The sequence below is a fragment of the Melospiza georgiana genome, chromosome 21 (genome assembly GCF_028018845.1).
Source record: "Melospiza georgiana isolate bMelGeo1 chromosome 21, bMelGeo1.pri, whole genome shotgun sequence".
Lineage (NCBI taxonomy): Eukaryota > Metazoa > Chordata > Aves > Passeriformes > Passerellidae > Melospiza > Melospiza georgiana.
Genome location: NC_080450.1, coordinates 7,486,030 through 7,503,922, shown reverse-complemented (window position 1 = coordinate 7,503,922; position 17,893 = coordinate 7,486,030). Strand labels below are relative to the sequence as shown.

Sequence of the window (17,893 nt, the reverse complement as noted above, 5' to 3'; positions counted from 1 at the left end):
AAATATCACCTGAAAATAAGTGTTCAAAATAAGCAAACACTTGTCTTTAACATGCAAGATTCTAACTTCATGCAGTATGTAATATAGTCTATTTATTCTATAAATAAGCCCATTTATTCTAGAAATAATATATACTTCCAGAAATAATATATACTTCTAGAAATAATTCCATACTTCCTGCAGTATATAATATAGTCTATTTATTCTATAAATAAGTCTATTTGTTCTATAAATAATATATACTTCTATAAATAATATATACTTCCATAAATAATACTATACTTCATGCAGTATATAATATAATCTATTTATTCTATAAATAAATACAATATATTTTAACATAACAAGTAATCACTAAATGTGTAAAGCAGAGCACATCCTCATGAGGGGCAACTAAAAATTGTGGCAATGAGCTTCAGAATTCTTTGCTCTTGGATTCCTCCAGCACTTTGTTACTTTAAGAGTCAAACTGCAGCTGCTTGGCCATCTTTGAACAAGCAGGGAGAAAAAAAGATCATTTTTCAGTTCTGGTCAGTACAGCAAGGGGGATTTTGGGATTGTGCAGGTTTTGGGAATGATGTAACCCACCAGAGTGGGGATAAAAAGTCTCTCCACATCACAGCAGAGTGAGGCTGCCCTGAGCAGGGTGGGTTTTGGTTGGGTTAGGATTTTGTGCCACTTCTGGTCTGCATTTACCGAGCGGCTCGGAGCGAAGCTGGCACGGAAAAATTGCTCGGAAAAGACACGAAACTCCTGCATTTCAATGAAGTGAAACTGCAAGTCAGGGACGCAGTGAGTAGTTGGCCGTGGCTGACTTTGATCTGCCTCCCTGTGGCCGTGAGCCTGGCTGATCAGGTGTGTGCTGCTGTTTCATCTCAGCCAGCGTTGTGTGCAGAACGAGTCCGGCCGTTCCGCGGCTCCTGTCGGAACACGCACCCCGCCTTGCATATTGTAATTGCACTGGGGCCTGTGGCTCTCTGCTGCTTCCACCTGTCCTCAGTAACTCACCATTTCCCAATGGGGGGCACCAGCAGGCACCTCTGTGACACCATTTCAAATTTCAGTGTTTCAAACTGCCCTCCTTTGTTGAAACCTCTGTTGCGCTATGGCATTTAATTCACTTCCCTGCTCCTATCCTTTGGCTTTTGAAGGACTGAAAATGTTGGATTATTAAGCAATTGCTACTTTTTTACAACATTTGTTTACTTGAAGGAAACTTCTAGCTTGTTTCACGAATCTGCATTTTAAATTCTCTTGGTCTGGAGGTTTGCTTTTAAACCTGCCATTATATCAAACAGCTTTTTAGTTATCGCTGCAGGGCGCAGCACTCCCAGTTCTTGCGTGACAGAGATGTCATCACGTTGAGGTAGCCTTGGGCATTGAAACTTATTAAACCTTATTTGTTTTATAAGTGATTCAGTATACAAGTGTGAGTAATAATTAAAAAAAATAAAACGCCCTACACAGTGATCTGATGAAACTCGAGAGTCTTAAGAATGAGGCATTTCCCTGAGCTGTCTCTAATGCAAAGGTTATTTAGCAATAGCTACATGCTTATGTAAATTTGGCTCCAGGGAAGAAAGAACTCTCTAACTCCATTCTTTCAGACCCAGAGGCACAAAAATAGAATATTTCCAAATAGAATGTTTCCCAAGTCTCTGTATTTTTGGCATTCTCAGAGAATTTGCTGTATTAGAATTGTCTATTGGCGTTATTTTTTAAAAAAAGGGGGTTGTTGCTTAGTGGTTTGGTGATAGAAGTGTAGGAAAAGCAGTGCTGGTACTAAGTGCACTGACTCCTTTCTGCTCATGTCTTTTCTCTCCTGACTGTCACAGAGTATTTCTTCTAATGTGGCCTTGTCTGATACTGCTGGGTTTTTTTCTTCTCACCAGAACTTTTGTGCTCATTCCAGGTTCAGAAGTTCTGTTACCATAAAGCTGTTTCTTTTTCTTGTTGGAGCACAGTACTATCTCAAGCTGCTAAATGCTTTTTTACCTTCTGAGTATTTAAAGTCCGTGGGTTTTGGTAATCTCATGATGGAAAGGAGGTACTCTGCCAGCTCTCCATGTGTTAGTGTAAACATTTCAGATGTTCAGCTGATAAATAACTGGGATCACATGAAAGCTGCCATCACTGTGTTGGTGTCTGTCAGTGTTGGTGTCATGTTGATGCTCAACACCCAAACACGTGCAGCCCACAGCAGGAATGCTGCTTGTGTGGAGGCACAGTAAGAGCAAGGCCTTTAACTAACCCATTTTACCTTCAGCTGCACACAGAATGCATTAAATATTCCCTCCTTCCAAGTGAACTTCAGCTCTGTACCATATTCTCCCTCCCTGCTCCTGGCCTGCAGGCAGGGATGGCTGGTGGCATTCCTGGGCTCTTGTGTGGCTACCAGGGGGTGCTCCAGAGCAGTGCAAGGCATCATTTCCTGCTCTCCCCAGCCAGGCTGGAATTATCCTCCCAGCCCTCCTCTTGGTTACAACCAGAGGGTAGATCCAGACTTGTGTCTCCTGCTCAGCAGGAAGATCCACTCAGTCCCCAGCAGCCAGGCCACCCCTCGTGGTGATTTGTGTAGCTTGGGGAACAAGTCCTGGAGATGATCCCCACTGATAGATCTCCTGCAGGTCGAGCCCAAAGTGGGTTATGCAGACAATTGGCAGGTGTGGTGTCTCTGCTGGGATTATTAAGAAACTGGGCTTTGTTTGCCTTGCCCTGCTCTGTTTCTAAAGCAGAACCAGACTTGACAGTCGTCATTGCTTGCACACCACTGATTTTCTCTAATTTGTAGGTGGCTTAATTATTTATAAGAGAGGGAGTCACATACTTTTCAACAGTTGAGCAGGTTGGGTAGGTTGCTGTGAGCTCTGTGTCCTCCTTAGAGGAGCCTGTGGCTGTGGCTGCAGGGATGCTCCGACACGCAGGCTCCTCTTGCTCAGCCCTCTGACACCAAAATGCCTGTGCAGGTGGCAAACCAAGCTTATTAATTGCTTTGTTTGTATCAGATTTTTGGAAATGGTGTGCCTTGGATATTTTTCTTCCTTCAAGGCAGGAAGTTTAAGCTGGGTGCTGTAAGGCTGATTTGCTCTTTTGGCTGCTTTTTTTTCTCATGATTTTCATTTATCATCGTGAACATTTCTTTATTAATATGATCCCTGTAAGCTCCAGGTTTACAATATTTTTCTGGAGGAGTAACTTTGCTGTACATGCCTGACTGTAGCATGTGCTAGAAGAAAATATTTTTTCTGCTTTCCCAAAAACCAGCATTGGTTAAAGTATTCTTTTATTTCCTTTGAGAAAAATACATCTATTACACTCAAAAGTTTTAGAGTTTTGAACTTGGGGATGCTTTTGCATGCTTTGACTCATAAATAAGTAATGAACACTTCCCTTCTTGTCTTCTCTACACTCAGAAAAAAACCTCAAAACTGAATTTCCTGCTGGGTTGAATATCTGAAGAGTAGTTCTCCACAGTTTGGCTGTTCCTAATTTACCTCTGCAAAATTTATTTTTAAAATAGCTATTAAACTTCTCTGACACAGAAATACCTGATGCATAAATTGTAGAAACTCCAGGAGCCTGCTCCAAGGTTGTATCTGACCCCCAGTGCACCTCAATGGGTGCAGAAAGAACTTTCTTCCCATTCAGACAATTGGCATTTTCAGCTGTGTTTATTCCTAAACCGTTTGGAACATATTTTATTGATCAAAAGTAAATATTATGGCTATTAAAAAAAAAGTTTAGTTATTGATTTAAATTAATAATTATTGATTAATTAGCTGTGGTGTCATTTGGGCAATTTTTACCTCTAAAAACTCATATTGATAAAATAAAACATCTTAATGCACATCTCAGTTGATTTATAGCTGTTGCCACAATGATTTTAGTAGCAAATGTATATTATAAATCCCCATGGTAGGAGTAGATGCTCTGTGCTGAAAATAGTTGTTATTTAAGTTTTAGTGAAACTGCTGTAGGGACACAATGTGTGTTTCACTTTTTTGTTCAGAAAATAATAAAAATTATGATGAAATTGAATCTGCCAAGGTTGCTGTTCTAAACTGATTCATAGGTGTGTGAGGAAAAGCATTTAAAAAAAATACTGTGCAATATTTGATTTTTTTCTCATTTCTTGCTTGTGTGTTGGTTGATTCCTTCCATCCCTTTCAGAGGTGGCCCCTTCCAGTTGTGTTGTTCCTGAGGGGTCAGGACTTAAGTCAGACTTGGACTCAAGGGTGTAAGAACATGTGGAGAAGCTTGGGGAAAGCTGCCAGAATTTGGGGAATGCAGACTGAAATGGGTTATTTTGATGATTTTGTCCCAGCTCCTCAGCAATGTGCTGAGAGCACACACCCAAAAGTGTCCAGGAGCATCCCCAAGGATCTGTTCAAAAGCTGTTTCTCTGCATTATCAGTGCTTGAGGAATTACATTGTGCTTTGTTTGAATATGCTCGAATTTAATAATAATAATAATAAAATAATAATAATTTGGAGTAAGCCTGAATGTGCCTTAAAAAATATTTGCTGTTAAGTTAGGCAGAAGAAGGAGTTGTGAGGATGCAGGGAGGGAATTGTGAGGATGGATGGAAGGAATTGTGAGGATGGATGGAAGGAATTGTGAGGATGGATGGAAGGAATTGTGAGGATTGAAGGAAGGAATTGTGAGTTTGCAGAGAAGGAATTGTGAGGATTGAAGGAAGGAATTGTGAGGCTGCAGGGATGCTGCCCTGTCTCCAGCATCCACAGCAAGGTGTGTGGAGAAACCAGTGATGGGGTTGTAAAGCAGAACACAGGAACAAAGTGATGAAATGAGTTTCTGCATGTTTCAACAAAGAAAAGTTTTAGAGGAGCTCTAGATTTGTTGTACCAAAGATTTGCAGATCCTCTGACATATATTTTAGGCTTTTTAATACAAGCAGAGTTTTGTTGTATGTCAGTGAGAAATTTTTGTATTTTTTTAACACTGACTTCATATATTGCTAAAAGCTGTGCCAATTTATACATTTAAAGTGATATTTATTTCTGTTGGCTGGGCCTGAAGTAATTCTATTGCATTGCTTCTTTGTAAAAGTCATTTTTAAGGGAGCCCTCACACTTGCCTGCATTAACATCTCAAATACTTTGATGTATAATATGAAATTCCCATATATAGCTGGTAGTAGGGCTGATTTGTGATCCTGAAATGCAATTTAGTAACAAAGCACAAGGGGCTGGGTACACGGCCCCAGGGTGTTTTTCTTGCCTGTGTTGCTCGCAGCCATGCCTGCAGCGCGGGAGGCGTGTGTGTGTGTGTTTGGTATGTGTGAGAAAGTGCCTCTTTTCAGGGGAAGTCTGTTCTTGTTTAACTCCCAGGCATATTTATTGAGGAAGATTTTGCTTCTGGTGAAGGACAAACAAGTGCCTGGCCAGGTTTTTGCTGCATGGGGAGCTGAGGAGGCTTTTAATGTGTAACGTGTTCTGTCAGGTGTTAATGGTCCCTTGTCTGGCTGCAGCGCTGGGGTTTAATCTCTCTGGGATATTGAGCTGCAGATGAAGTTCCCTGGGCACAGGAATTGCACTTGGCCTGCTGGAGGTGAGGTGTATTTGCAGGTGTCTGTAGGTGGTTTAGTCTCTCACAAGCAGTGCTTGCACCACACTGAGCTCCTGCGACCCAGCACTGAGCCTGATGGGTCAGGGACCTGAGCTAGCCCAGAACTGGTGGCCTTTTTCTTTCCTCATTTTTTATTCTCGTTGGTTTTTTTTTTTTTTTTTTTAATTTTTTAAAATATTTTTAGTTGTTCTTTTTTTCTCTTGAGTGTTTTTTGGCCACCTCAGTCTCCTGAGCAGTTACCAAGAACTGCACCCTGAGACTCCTCCTTTTACACTGTTTAAATCAGCAAATACTACAGATTATTGTGAGAACATTAAAAACATTTTAGAGCTAAATGCTTGATATATTGTGTTGCAGAATCTCTGTATTCTCATGTTTGTGTTCCCCATTTTAATTGTAGGCACAGCTGTTTAAACATGGCAAGAGAGAAGACTGTTTACCATATGGTAAGTTTGTAATAGCCTGGGTTCAGTTTTTCAAGCCATTGCAGTAGAAAAGGGAAAGGAAGATTAACCTGGTGACAAGTGGTTCTGTAATGAGTAAAATCCACAGGGATAAAGCAGGAAAAATGAGGGCAGCAAAAGCAGAAATGACAGTGAGGGAGGAGCAGATGCCACCAGGGAATGTTGTGTTGGGGCAGCACATCAGAGGCTTTGGCAGGTGATCACACTGGCCATTGCTGTAATGCAGGAGCTGAACACAGAACACAGAACTGTTAGATGTGGAAAATATTTGTTTGAAATTCAGTTAAGCATAGACTGGTTTTGTATATTACTGCTGGAAGTTTTGCAGAGACTCTTCAAGTTTTAATGCAAACATAGGATTTCAAAAAAACCCAAGTTTTAAGAACCAGTTGTGTACAGGACACAGCTGGAGTCATGTTGGGATAATTTTGGAATAAGAGAAGTTTTTTAGTATAAAGAGATTATATTGGGTGCAATTAGGGATAGAAAGGAAGAGAAAAAGAGAGTATAGAAGTTTCTGAACAGTGTAGTTGCATTTTGGAATTATGTTTATCTTGGGATGAATGTTGAAATAGGATCAGAACTGACTGCAGTGTGATCTTGGGCCTTATTGATAGCAATAAGGGGAGGCAGGGAAAGGTGGTGGCTAGTTCCAAAACACTGCAAAAGGCTGGTCAGTTTTGTGCAGCTTATCCAAGTGCCAGAAGTGGGGTTTGTGCCATTCACAGGAGCCCTGCAGGGATATAAACTCACTGTAGAGTGTTTGTGATTTCACTCATGTAATTATTTTGGCCCAGAGATGAAGCTTTTTAGTTCTGGTGCTGGAAAGTGTCATTCTCCCAGTTCCTAAGGCTGAGATGCAGACACTTCCTTAGAAAATGCCTGAGAGATGGGTAATGATGGAGATAAGATAGTGGAATGACACAGGTGCAAATCCTGGGAATGCCATTGCACAGGAACAGCAGAATCCACTGGGGAAGGCTGCCAGAGAAGCAGAAAAATAAACAGGCTGGGAAAATTAGAGTGCAACAGAAAATGACAGAATTTAGAAAATACCACAGTACAACACAGTATGGAAGGAGCATATTGAGCTCACAGCATTAGCCCTGCTGGTAAAATCAGAAACTTTGGCTCATGGCATAGAAAGAAGAGTAAGTTATGAGTCTGGTAATAAGAGGAAAATCAGGGGCATATCAATGAGTGAATTTACCCTAGAAAATCCAGAATGGTCACAGCTGAGAAGCAGATATTTAGATGGGAACTGTTCAGGATAAGAAAATGTGAGAGACAAAAAATATCTAAGATTTTTAATTATAACAGATCTGAGGATGAAATAGAAAAAAAAATAGGCAAATGTTAAAGCAAGATCCTGTTTGAAGTCACTTGTGACAAAGAAGTTGAATTAAAAACAAACACTAGCCCTGCAGTAATTTACATGGGTCTGTAGATATTTTAGTGATTCAAGAGCTGGCAGGACTTGGAAGAGGCCTTTATTTATATATTCCTTATTTATTTTCTGTCTGTGAATGATGATGTTTCTGCAGCCTCTTCCTCCTAAGCTATCAGTCAGTTGGGCTTTTATAACTGCAAAAAATCCAGGTTGCTGGAAGGTATTGAAGTAATAATAATCATCACTGGCTTGTTGTCTGCATGGATTGTTTCATTTGTAATTTCAGTACATCAAGATGCATCACCACTCTTTTTAAAGACTTGAGCACATTTGTAAGTCATGTCTTACAGTGTCTCAGACTTTGAAATAATTGCATTTTCTTTGATGTCTTTGTGTTTTGGAAGCCCTGATAGGAGGCTGGGGAAGGAGGTTGCAGAGGATTTGGCTGCTGTGGTTCCATCTGAGCAGGGCAGTTGGAAGCCCAGTGGCTCTTTCAAGCCTGAGTCATTAGTCTCTATTAGCTAATGGTCAGCTTCTGAAGAATTCTTTTCACCCTAATGACACTGCAAAAGGGCTTTTTTATTTGTAACAGCCATAGCTTCCTTGTGAAAATTTTGAATCCTGGAACTTTATCCTCATTAACCCAAGATTCTCCTTTCTCTGTGTTTTTTTTTACTTGCTGGACAAATAACTTCGTTACCTTTGATGTGCCCAAATGAGAGGTTTTGTGGCTGATTGTTTACACATCCACAGTGTTTCTCATGTGTAAATGTTTCTGGACATCCATCATCATAAAAATTTCAGTGTCAGGATTCGGTGCTGCCTGAAAGTACTAAATGAGGAAAGGGAAAGCTTCTTCAGTGTGCAGGAGATTTTCTGAGTAAAAGAATTACATTTTCTAGCTTTTGGTTCTGTTAGATCACTGAAAATTCTTAGACCCTGAAAGACTCTTTGTTTTGTTGTTTCCAAGAAACAGAGACATAAACACTCAGAGAATGTAGATTTTAATTTTCATAATCAAAACCAATCCTTAAAGCCATCTCCCTGTTTGGGCAGTGAAGGATTTTGCAGCTGTTTGACCAATGTCATCTCCCACAAAGTAGTAACGGGGCATTTGTATTTCAGTAGTGCCTTTGAAAATATAAATCTCCTAAAAAACATTCAAAGCTTTCAGATGTTCATACCAATGTGTTTTTAAAAGCTGTTTTTCTGGTGTGTTTGTTTTCTTTTACAGCTGCTACTGTTCTGGAGTGTCTGGATAGCTGCAAGCTGTCAGAAAGCAATCAGATGGTTCTGCGCAAGCTGGGCATGAAACTGGTCCAGAGGCTTGGGCTGACATTTGTGAAACCAAAGGTAGCAAAGTGGAGGTCAGTTTAAAGCTGAAAAGTTAAAAAAAAAAAAAGAAAATCCTTAAATAAAACCCACTACAAATACATAAATCCATACATTTGCCCCTCTTAAACTTTCCTTAAAGAAAAAGAAATCCCTGTGGGAATGAACATTATTCTTCATTTGCATTATTTGGAAAAAGGAGGATTCTTTCACTGTATTTAGTTTCCTGTATTTTTTTTCAATTTTGGTACCTAAGTGAGTGCTGGGACAGGCCAGATCTGACTTTGCACGTTGCACAAGCAGAAGCCTGTTCCTATATAATGCATAACTCACTAAATATGGGAAGACCTTTGTTCCTGAAGCTGATTTAGTACAATTTTGTAAGAGTGAACATAACTTTTTCCATTACCTGGTCCTACCCTGATTCGATAGAAAGTTCACAGGGGAAAAGTGGTTTGCAATCCTGCTCTGGTTTTGCATATTAGTCAGGTTTTGGTGTCTGGTTTTACCTAGTGCCAGAGGGCAAACTCTTTTTTAGATTTCTCGCACTGATATTTTAAAATTGCAGGCTCCCTTGGTGACTATTTTTATTGTATTTATTTTACTGGCTTTTGAGAACATCCTTAGGCATAGAAAATTCTTTTTAGGTGGAGAATGTACCTTGCCCCATGGCAAAAGTCAGTTTAGCATGTAAAGTCTATCTTTTGTAAGAATGCATCTACACCACGGGCTAAATATTCGAGTACAGCTTGGTCAGAAAGTACTAAGCTGGCTTTGAGATTTAAAAAGCAATTGTTAATAAGATGATTTTATTAATTTTTTAATTTTTTTTTCGGTTTTGGAGAGACTTTTGGGGCCTGGGAATTTTGTCTCTCTTTGTTGTTAGCAGTGGAAAATAGGTTATAGTGAAACAGGAAAGGGAGGGATAATGAAAAGGAACTATTTGAATAGTCTGGCTCTTCTCACCTTGGAAAACAGACAAGTGGGTCAGGAGCAAGGAGAATGGGATATTTCTCCCTTTCCTTTAAAGCAGCCCTGGAGAGCTGGGACTTGGGAGGGTGCAGGAGGTGGCAGACAGACTGTGGCAGTGTGTCCCTGCTGCAGCTGGATGCTAAATCAGGAATCACTGGGGCTGTGTTTGCTCGCCCTGGGAGGTGTAGGGAGGTGGCAGACAGACTTTGTGGCAGTGTGGGTATTAAATCAGAAATAACTGAAGCTGTGTTTGCTCTGCAGGTACCAGCGTGGCTGTCGCTCCCTGGCTGCCAACCTGCAGGCTCAGGGTGCTGCTGTGCAGAACCAGAAAAGAGAAGTTGTTGCTGCTGAAGCTGATGATGATGATGAGGAATATGACATTCCAGCAGAGATTGAAAATGTTGTAGGTGTGTAAAAGCTGGAGAGAAGTTGTTACAATGCTGCTGTTGCATTATGCCCTTTTCTTTTAAATTAAAAATTTAAATTTATATACAAATACATACTGTATAAACTTCTATTAAACTTTAAAAATTCTCTACAAATCCATTTCTCACATGCTGCAAATTAAACACATTGGAAAACTATTTGCTTGGGCCTAAGAAAGTAATGTGGGTATTTGTACTGGTGTGAACAGCTGGAAAGACTCTAAAACTTCAGCCTGTGCAGCTGATTGAAATAGGTGATATTTTGTCAAATGGGTTGGATTTCAGCATCTCAATCAGAAACTCGATACTGGAGTATTTGTTGTGCAGTTGAGGTATAAACACACTGAAATATATTTAACCAATTTTATCCAGTTATATAAAAGAGATGCCCTGAGCCTTTTATGAATGAATTAAAATTTATAATGAAATACACAACAAAGTGTGTCACATGAAAGCTGAAAAATTATGGTTTAATTTTTAGACTGTAGCAGTATCAAAGGAACTGCATTTGTTTGTTAATATACAGTTGTACTGCATGTCCTCTGCAATCTGGCTGGTAGATATTCTGTAAATAAATAGGCAAAAATTGCATCAGAAGGCTTTTATATAATAATCTATATAGGCTTTTATATAATAATCTAATTAACCTCTGCAAAAAGCACCATGGCCTTAATTTTGAATCTTTTACAGCACTTAAAATTTCAATCTTTTTCCATTAACCATTTTGACATATTTCTTGGCTTTGAATTTCAAGTCATACTTATGTGAAAATAGAATAAATCTTGATACAATACAAAGATTTTTATACAATGAGGCAAAGGAAATTTGAACATCTTAAGAATTTTTCTGTTGTTAAATAAGAATAATCTGGTTTTTTTTAAATAAAATTTTTTGCAGAACAATTGTTGGTTGGCCTGAAAGACAAAGACACCATTGTCAGGTGGTCTGCAGCCAAAGGGTGAGTTTGTTATGGTGATTGTAAACAATGCATATAAACAATCTATAACATGTAAAGAATATATTTCTGTCTTGTTATATAGAAATGTAGTGTAATCCATGACTGATAATTTGGGTGCATTGCCAATATTTGCTATTGCTGCAAATGGCTTTAGCACAGCCTGTGGTGGGTGGGTGCACTGACACTTCTGTCTCTATTGCTGGTGAAAACTCAGGTCAGTTTTTAGGGAATTTCAGGTGGGTTTGGAAATAGATGTTCTGGCTAAGACAAGATTTGAAGGGTGCAAAGAAACATTTCTTCAAAATGCTTTTTTTCTCTTTTAAAATGTGTTTCTGTGGGAGATCCACTACTGTGTAGATTTTTTTTAAGTTGGAGATTGTTGTTTAAGGGTATCAGTCGTAGGGCAGTGGGGTGGCATCTTGAAGTCAGGAAGATTCCAGTAACTAATTTTTTTCTTAAAATTTACCAGTCAACTGTAGTACTAATGATCCATTGTATCTTTCTTTCTTTTTTTTTTTTCTTCTGTAGAATTGGTAGAATCACTGGAAGACTTCCGAAAGAATTAGCAGATGATGTGATTGGGTCTCTGTTGGACTGTTTTAGGTAAAAATCTTATTTCACACTCTACACACATCTGAAGCATGTCTACTTGTGGAACAGGGGGACAACAGTTAGGAAGAAAGGTCTAAAAATCTGTAAATTTTCTTGCTGTCCTTCTCTTAGATTTCAAAATCTTTGAAGGCGCAGATGGGCTAAGGGTATTCAATAAAGAAATTATTTCTGATCCATCCTCATGACCCCATACTAAGGTAATGAGCAGGGAGTGAAGTTAATATTAGGAAAAATTTAAAAAATGCTCATGAACTTGCTACTTTAGAGATTCCTGGTGTGCTCAAGCTCATGGCTTGAGTTTAGTGTCCATCCTCAGAAACCCAGTAGAACTGGAAATGATGTTCTGAGGTTCACCAGAGGTGAGAAACAATCTCTGTGTGAGGGGAGGCTGAAACTTGTAGCGAGAGTGAGGAATAAAAGGGGTATAAATAGAGATTTATGCACTTGGGAGTGGTGTGGATGTGGTTGCCCTCTAGGATTTGTGTTACTGCAAGCAAACTCAAGCATCAGGTGGCAGGTTTGGAATAAAAACAGATGATGTTATTCAGTTTTTACAGTTAAACTGTAAGAACTTCTTGCCATAGGACCTTGTGGATACTGAGAATATCTACCTGAACAAAAAACGTGCTGCTTGTCTGCAAGCTTCTCCATGATCTGCCAGAGTTTGGAAGGGTTTGCAGAGTGAATGTCCTGGTTTTACACTCTGGCTAAGGGATCTGCTCTTGGCTGTGTCAGAGAGGATTTGGGGCCAGTGGAAACTCTGGTTGGGGCACCCAGAGCTGTGGGATGCTCTTTTGGTCCACTTTAGTGTTGGATGTCATGGCTTTACATTCCTGTAGATGTAAAGTCATTAAACAAAAAATTCAACAAGTATCATGTGCTTTTGTTTAATACCAAATTGCTCATCACAGCTGCATTGAGTACCTGAAATCTAAATGAGTGGTTTAGGGCAAACCATAAAAAAACCAAAAATAACAAAAAGAGTTTCTTTATTGGCAAGAAATGCTGGTCATGAGCAGTTTGTCACTCACATGTCCCTAGTTTTAAAAAGTATTTTCACATTGGTTGTGAGTACAAACAAAGGATGCCAGCTCAAAGGATAACACATATAAAAAAAAGAAGGTATAAAGTCTGAAAGACTTGCAAGGAAAGTATCCACTGAGATGATCCCTCACTGTGTTACTGTGATTAATTTAAGAGGTGCTGCTGATCTCAATTATCCCTGGAGCTTCAAAGACCTGTGCTCGCTGTGTTTTCTTTCCTTGTTTTTCAAGTCATAGGGATGAGTAATTCAACTAGTAATTGAGTGACCTGCTTTCTTCAGAAACACCTGGGAACAAACGTAGGCAAGGACAGAGAGAGCCTCTGTTGGAGTCTTTGCACTAAATATTGAGTGACCAAAACAGGAATAAAGCAGCTGCTCATCAGAGGCACTCTGTGGTACCTCTTGGGATGAGAAGAAAGGATTTGTTCTATGTAGACATATCAAAAGACAAGAGTCAGGGAAGAAACGAGTGATTTTTCACAGTGTAGTGAGATTGTCAGCACAGTTCCACTGAGGTATGAGCCTTGTGTTGTTCAGCATACACATAAAGAATCCTGGAAAAAAGGGGAATGAGGGGCTGAGGAAACCAGCTGATACTTCAAGTTGATTTAATATAGTGAGAGCTTAAAGTGGCAGGAAGGAAAGTGTTACAGAAGCCCAGGTGAAGCACTATGACAGTAAATGTCATGTAAAATATAATGTCTAATGCATGCAAACTGATGTACTCGGGGCAAAATGCTGCTCACTGTCAAAGCCCTGGAAGCCACTGATGTGTCAGAGTGTCAGGGGAGCACTCAGCAGCTGGCAGGGAAAACAAGAGAAATGTTGGAAATGATGAGGAAAGGAAGAGATCAAACTAAATCACTGAGAAGTGCTTTAACTGATGGGGTTTTTTACAGGTGGGAAGGAGAAGTGGAAGGCTGGGATTTGCTGATCTCCACTGTAAACAGGCCAGAAGGAGGGAGAGGAGAGGCTGTTTACCATTCACTCTCCCTGGTGCCAGAGCAGGGAAGCAGCAGGAAGTGCATTTCCACACAATTGTAATTAACCAGTGGAAGTCATTGCCACGGGATGTTATGGGAGCCAAAAGTGTAAAGGGAGTTCAAAAAGGGATTATCCAAATTAATGGAAGACAGTCCCTTCAGAGGTTATTAAATAATGAATCTGGCTCCAGCCTCTGGTTGAGCTGTCTCTGTGCTGCTGATTGCCAAAGCCAGGGGGGCAAGAAGGGGATGGGGGTCCTGCTTTTCTTTGCTGAGCACCTGCTCTCAGAGCTGCAATTCAGAGATGGTGTTGGGAGAAATGAAGCTTGGATATGCCCTACCCTGGCTGTCCAGTGTTTTCTTAGATTCCTACTCCTAGTGTAATACAGAATGAATTCTGATTTAATCCTTCAGCATGCCACCTTTCCTCTTTTCACTCCATTATCTGCCAGCCCACTAAAAATTATTTACCATTTGGGGTTTTCTTCTCAGATTCCTATTCCTAGTGTAATACTGAATGAACTCTGTTCAGATTTAATCCTGCAGCATGCCACCTTTCCTCTTTTCACTCCATAATCTCGAGAATATTAACTATCTCCATTAACAGTGCAGCCCACTAAAAATTATTTACCATTTGGGGTTTTTTGCTGTGTTCACTGCAAGTTTCTCTGGTTTATGTTTTCTAAAGGTGGATAAAAAACACTATTTGCTTACTTCATAAACTCTTGTAATGGGTTTGCTGGGAATTGCCATTTGAACCTCCTTTGCAAGTTAAGGGCTGCATTTGGCACAAAACTCATTAGTTATTTTGGGTATGTTCTGTACATCTTTTGCCCATGTACTGGGAAGTTGCTTTGCTTTTTTCTATGAGTTCCAGGTATTGAATCTTCTGTACTGAGTTACATTTATAGTCATAAATGAGCTTTTTGCTTATTTAATCATATTTATAGCACTGTTTATGCAACATAAACAGGAAGGAAAACATGTTCAACTTCTATTTTACAAGTCCAGTGGCATCAATAACACAACAAGAACATGCTGGTTTGGATTAGGGATCTTTTAAAATGTTAGGAATTCACTGTAAGAGATGAAATCCTGAGAGAAGGGCCAGTTTTAACAAAACTTGTCCTGACTTTAGTTTCCAGGAAACAGACAACGCGTGGCACGGGGGGTGCCTGGCCCTGGCTGAGCTGGGCAGGAGAGGATTGCTGCTCCCTTCCCGAATCCCTGATGGTGAGTTGGACCTGCTGACTGTAAGTGCATGAAATAATTTATATTATTAGGCACCAAATGTGTGGCAATAGGCTGGGATTTGCTGGTGTGTGAGTGCTGGGTGATGACTGAACCGCTGAGTTCTACAGTAAAACATTTGCCCATGGGGATATTTAAGTACTTCTGTCTAAAGCATTGGCTTGGGTGTGCCTTTTTTTATACTTAATAAATATTTCTTTCCAAAATGGAATTAATTTCTTGGGGTTTTCTTCTTTCTTCTTCCCTCCCATGTTTCTTTGTACACTTGTATAAAACAATTCTGCATGTCTCCATATTGTGTCAGTGTCATTATTTAAGCAGAATATATTAAATAATTGATGACTAACTTGCACTTTAAAGCCAGTAGCTTCTGCAGTTTGTTTATGGTTAAATTTCAAAGGCCAGTTTCATGCAATTTATACATGAACTGTTTATGTTTTAAATGGGTTTTTGAAACAGCAGGATGGAAAGAAAAAGAACAGGGCAGAGGAATTGTTTCTTTGTGTGTTCTGTAGTTATCAACATACATTGAATAACAGAGATATTAATGTAATTTTGGTCAATGCCATACACAGTGGGAATGGCAAAAGCACAGTGTAGCAGCTGACATCCACCCTTGGGTGCTTTTAGAGCAGTGACTTGTTCTAGATGGTTCTTTGGGTCCCATCTGGTGCTTCTGTGTTGAACAGAGAATTGAACACTAAATTTAAAAAGTATTTCAAAGTAAGTCAGGATGCTAAATCTTTTCTAGTTTGAAGATGTGCTGTAAAATGTGACATTTAATTCAGTTTATTACTCTGTCTTCCTGGAAGGCGTTCATGTCCATTCTAGCATGTGGTGCATGTGAGAAAGTTTGTGCAGTGAGCCTTCAGTTGGTTTCCCTTTTTTCATTACTTTTGCCCTTCCATGATGAAAGTGAAACAGTTAAAAACCTTCTAGCTGAGGAATCATGAAAGGGAAATCCTCCAGAGGTAAATCTCTACTTCAGTTCTGACAAAACCAGAACTGTTCACCTCTGTCAGGGAATCTGGATAACCTCATGACAGATTTTTATTTAATTTGAAGAAGACAGATCAGATCAGCACTGGAGCTGGCTTTTATAAATAATATTTGTATGGAAATGGGGAAGAATAAATCCTTGAATTGTATGGAAGAAACACCAAATAGTTTTTTTCCATTCACTTTAAAGAAATTCAAATTACCAAGTAAAGAGATACATGAGATATTTTTTTCAAATTGTGGATAATGGTATCTGAAGCTTTCTGCTCTCAGAGGTGAGTGAGGCACATAGCTTAAAGTAGTGTGAAGGGTGGCAGTGGTGCCACATGACTCTGTAATTTCATGTTTGGAAATGAGGGATTTAGCAGCATCTGACCCTAAGGTTGAAGCTTTAATCTTGGACTGGAAAGCACTTGCTGATGTACAGCTCTGTACCTCACACTGACTTATGCCCTGCTGTGGGCATTTCAGTTGATTTGGCTTCTTCTTTTACTGCATTCCCTTTTTTCAAACTCACATTGATATTTTTGCCTTTTGATAATGTGAGGTAAGCTTTTCTCTATGAAAGATTAAATTAAAGATCAGTGTATCTCTTTTTGTTCCTTACCTCAGGAACTGAAGTTCTGTCATTTACTATTTAATTACTAAACTTGTCACAATGCTCTGAGTTGTTGGCTCAAAGCAGCACAGCACAAAACATGAGTTAAAAAAAATCTGGGAATTCTGCATTATGTTCAATGCAACTCCACTTCCTTGAGTAGGTTTACACCTATTAGTGATGTTCAGGCAGGTGAGGATGCCTCTAACCTGAGTAATGATCAATGAGAAATGTATACTCGTGGTTTTATGGGAATAATGCTTGTTCTGGGTTTGTTCTCCTTACACTCTGCAAATTTACACAGCCTTATTTTAGTTGAACTTTTGCAGCAGTTTGGACAAGCTGGACAGAGCTTTAAGACAGAGGGAATTCTGAGCTTGATTATTTGGAATTAAAAGTATGGATGAATTAACCTGCATAGTGAGTTTCCATCACTGAAGAAAGCTTCTTTTGTTTGGAATTGATTTGATCCCAAAATTCTGCTTGCCAATTGAAAATTTAACTAGCAGCTTCTTGCTAGCTCTTATTCAGTACAGATAGTGTAGTAGATGTATTTGTGTTCATTAATGACTTTCCATATATTGTAAGTACAGATCACAAGATTTATTTGAAAAACTGCCAGTTTATATACACAGATATAGAAGGAGGAAATAGTTTTATGGCTGTATGTAGAGGACACAGAAACTGATAGTGAGTGATAACACATGCACTGAAACAAGACCTTCACCAGGAGAGTTTGCCTCAGATGAAATAAATTATATAAATAACATTTTAGGCCTGGAGTTTGAAGGCTGCCCAGTGTCTGTCTAACCTCAGCAAAGCAGGCACCTGGATTGCTTAGTTCTTCATATTTTCAGTGTTGTTTTCACAGCCATTTACTTAAGGTTGTACATAAACTGCAGTTATTAAACCTGTGCAGGCTTTCTTTGGTTTGATTTGCAGCTTGGTCTCAGTCAGTGTGAGAAGAGGTTGCTTACACAGGATTTGGGGCAGTTTATTTCAAGTGGCCTCTGCCTCTGAGTAACTAAATTTGGGCTGTTGTTCTCTCTTAGGGCAGAATGGCAAAGTGCATCCATACACAGAGCAGTTTTTACAGTATATTCTAAAAAGCCAGTTTTAATCTTAAGCTTGTTTAAACTACTGCACAGTGACATAAAAAGGTTTTCAAAGGAAAAAAAAAAAGACCCAAAACCTCCCCTACTAGATGAAGTTAAGGCTGGAAAAAGACTATGACAGTATGTTATTGAGCAATATTGTTTCTAGAGCTTAAATGT

General features: G+C 39.4%; 1 protein-coding gene across 1 annotated transcript in view; it reads left to right on the top strand.

Moving 5' to 3' along the window:
• TBCD (tubulin folding cofactor D) overlaps nt 1-17,893 on the top strand; it is a 122,504-nt gene that overhangs the window by 11,028 nt on the left and 93,583 nt on the right. The window contains exons 9-14 of the mRNA XM_058038844.1: nt 5,991-6,036; nt 8,679-8,811; nt 10,010-10,155; nt 11,071-11,131; nt 11,660-11,734; nt 14,910-15,004. Coding sequence (XP_057894827.1) covers nt 5,991-6,036; nt 8,679-8,811; nt 10,010-10,155; nt 11,071-11,131; nt 11,660-11,734; nt 14,910-15,004 — 556 coding nt within the window. The remainder of the gene's footprint in view (nt 1-5,990; nt 6,037-8,678; nt 8,812-10,009; nt 10,156-11,070; nt 11,132-11,659; nt 11,735-14,909; nt 15,005-17,893) is intronic.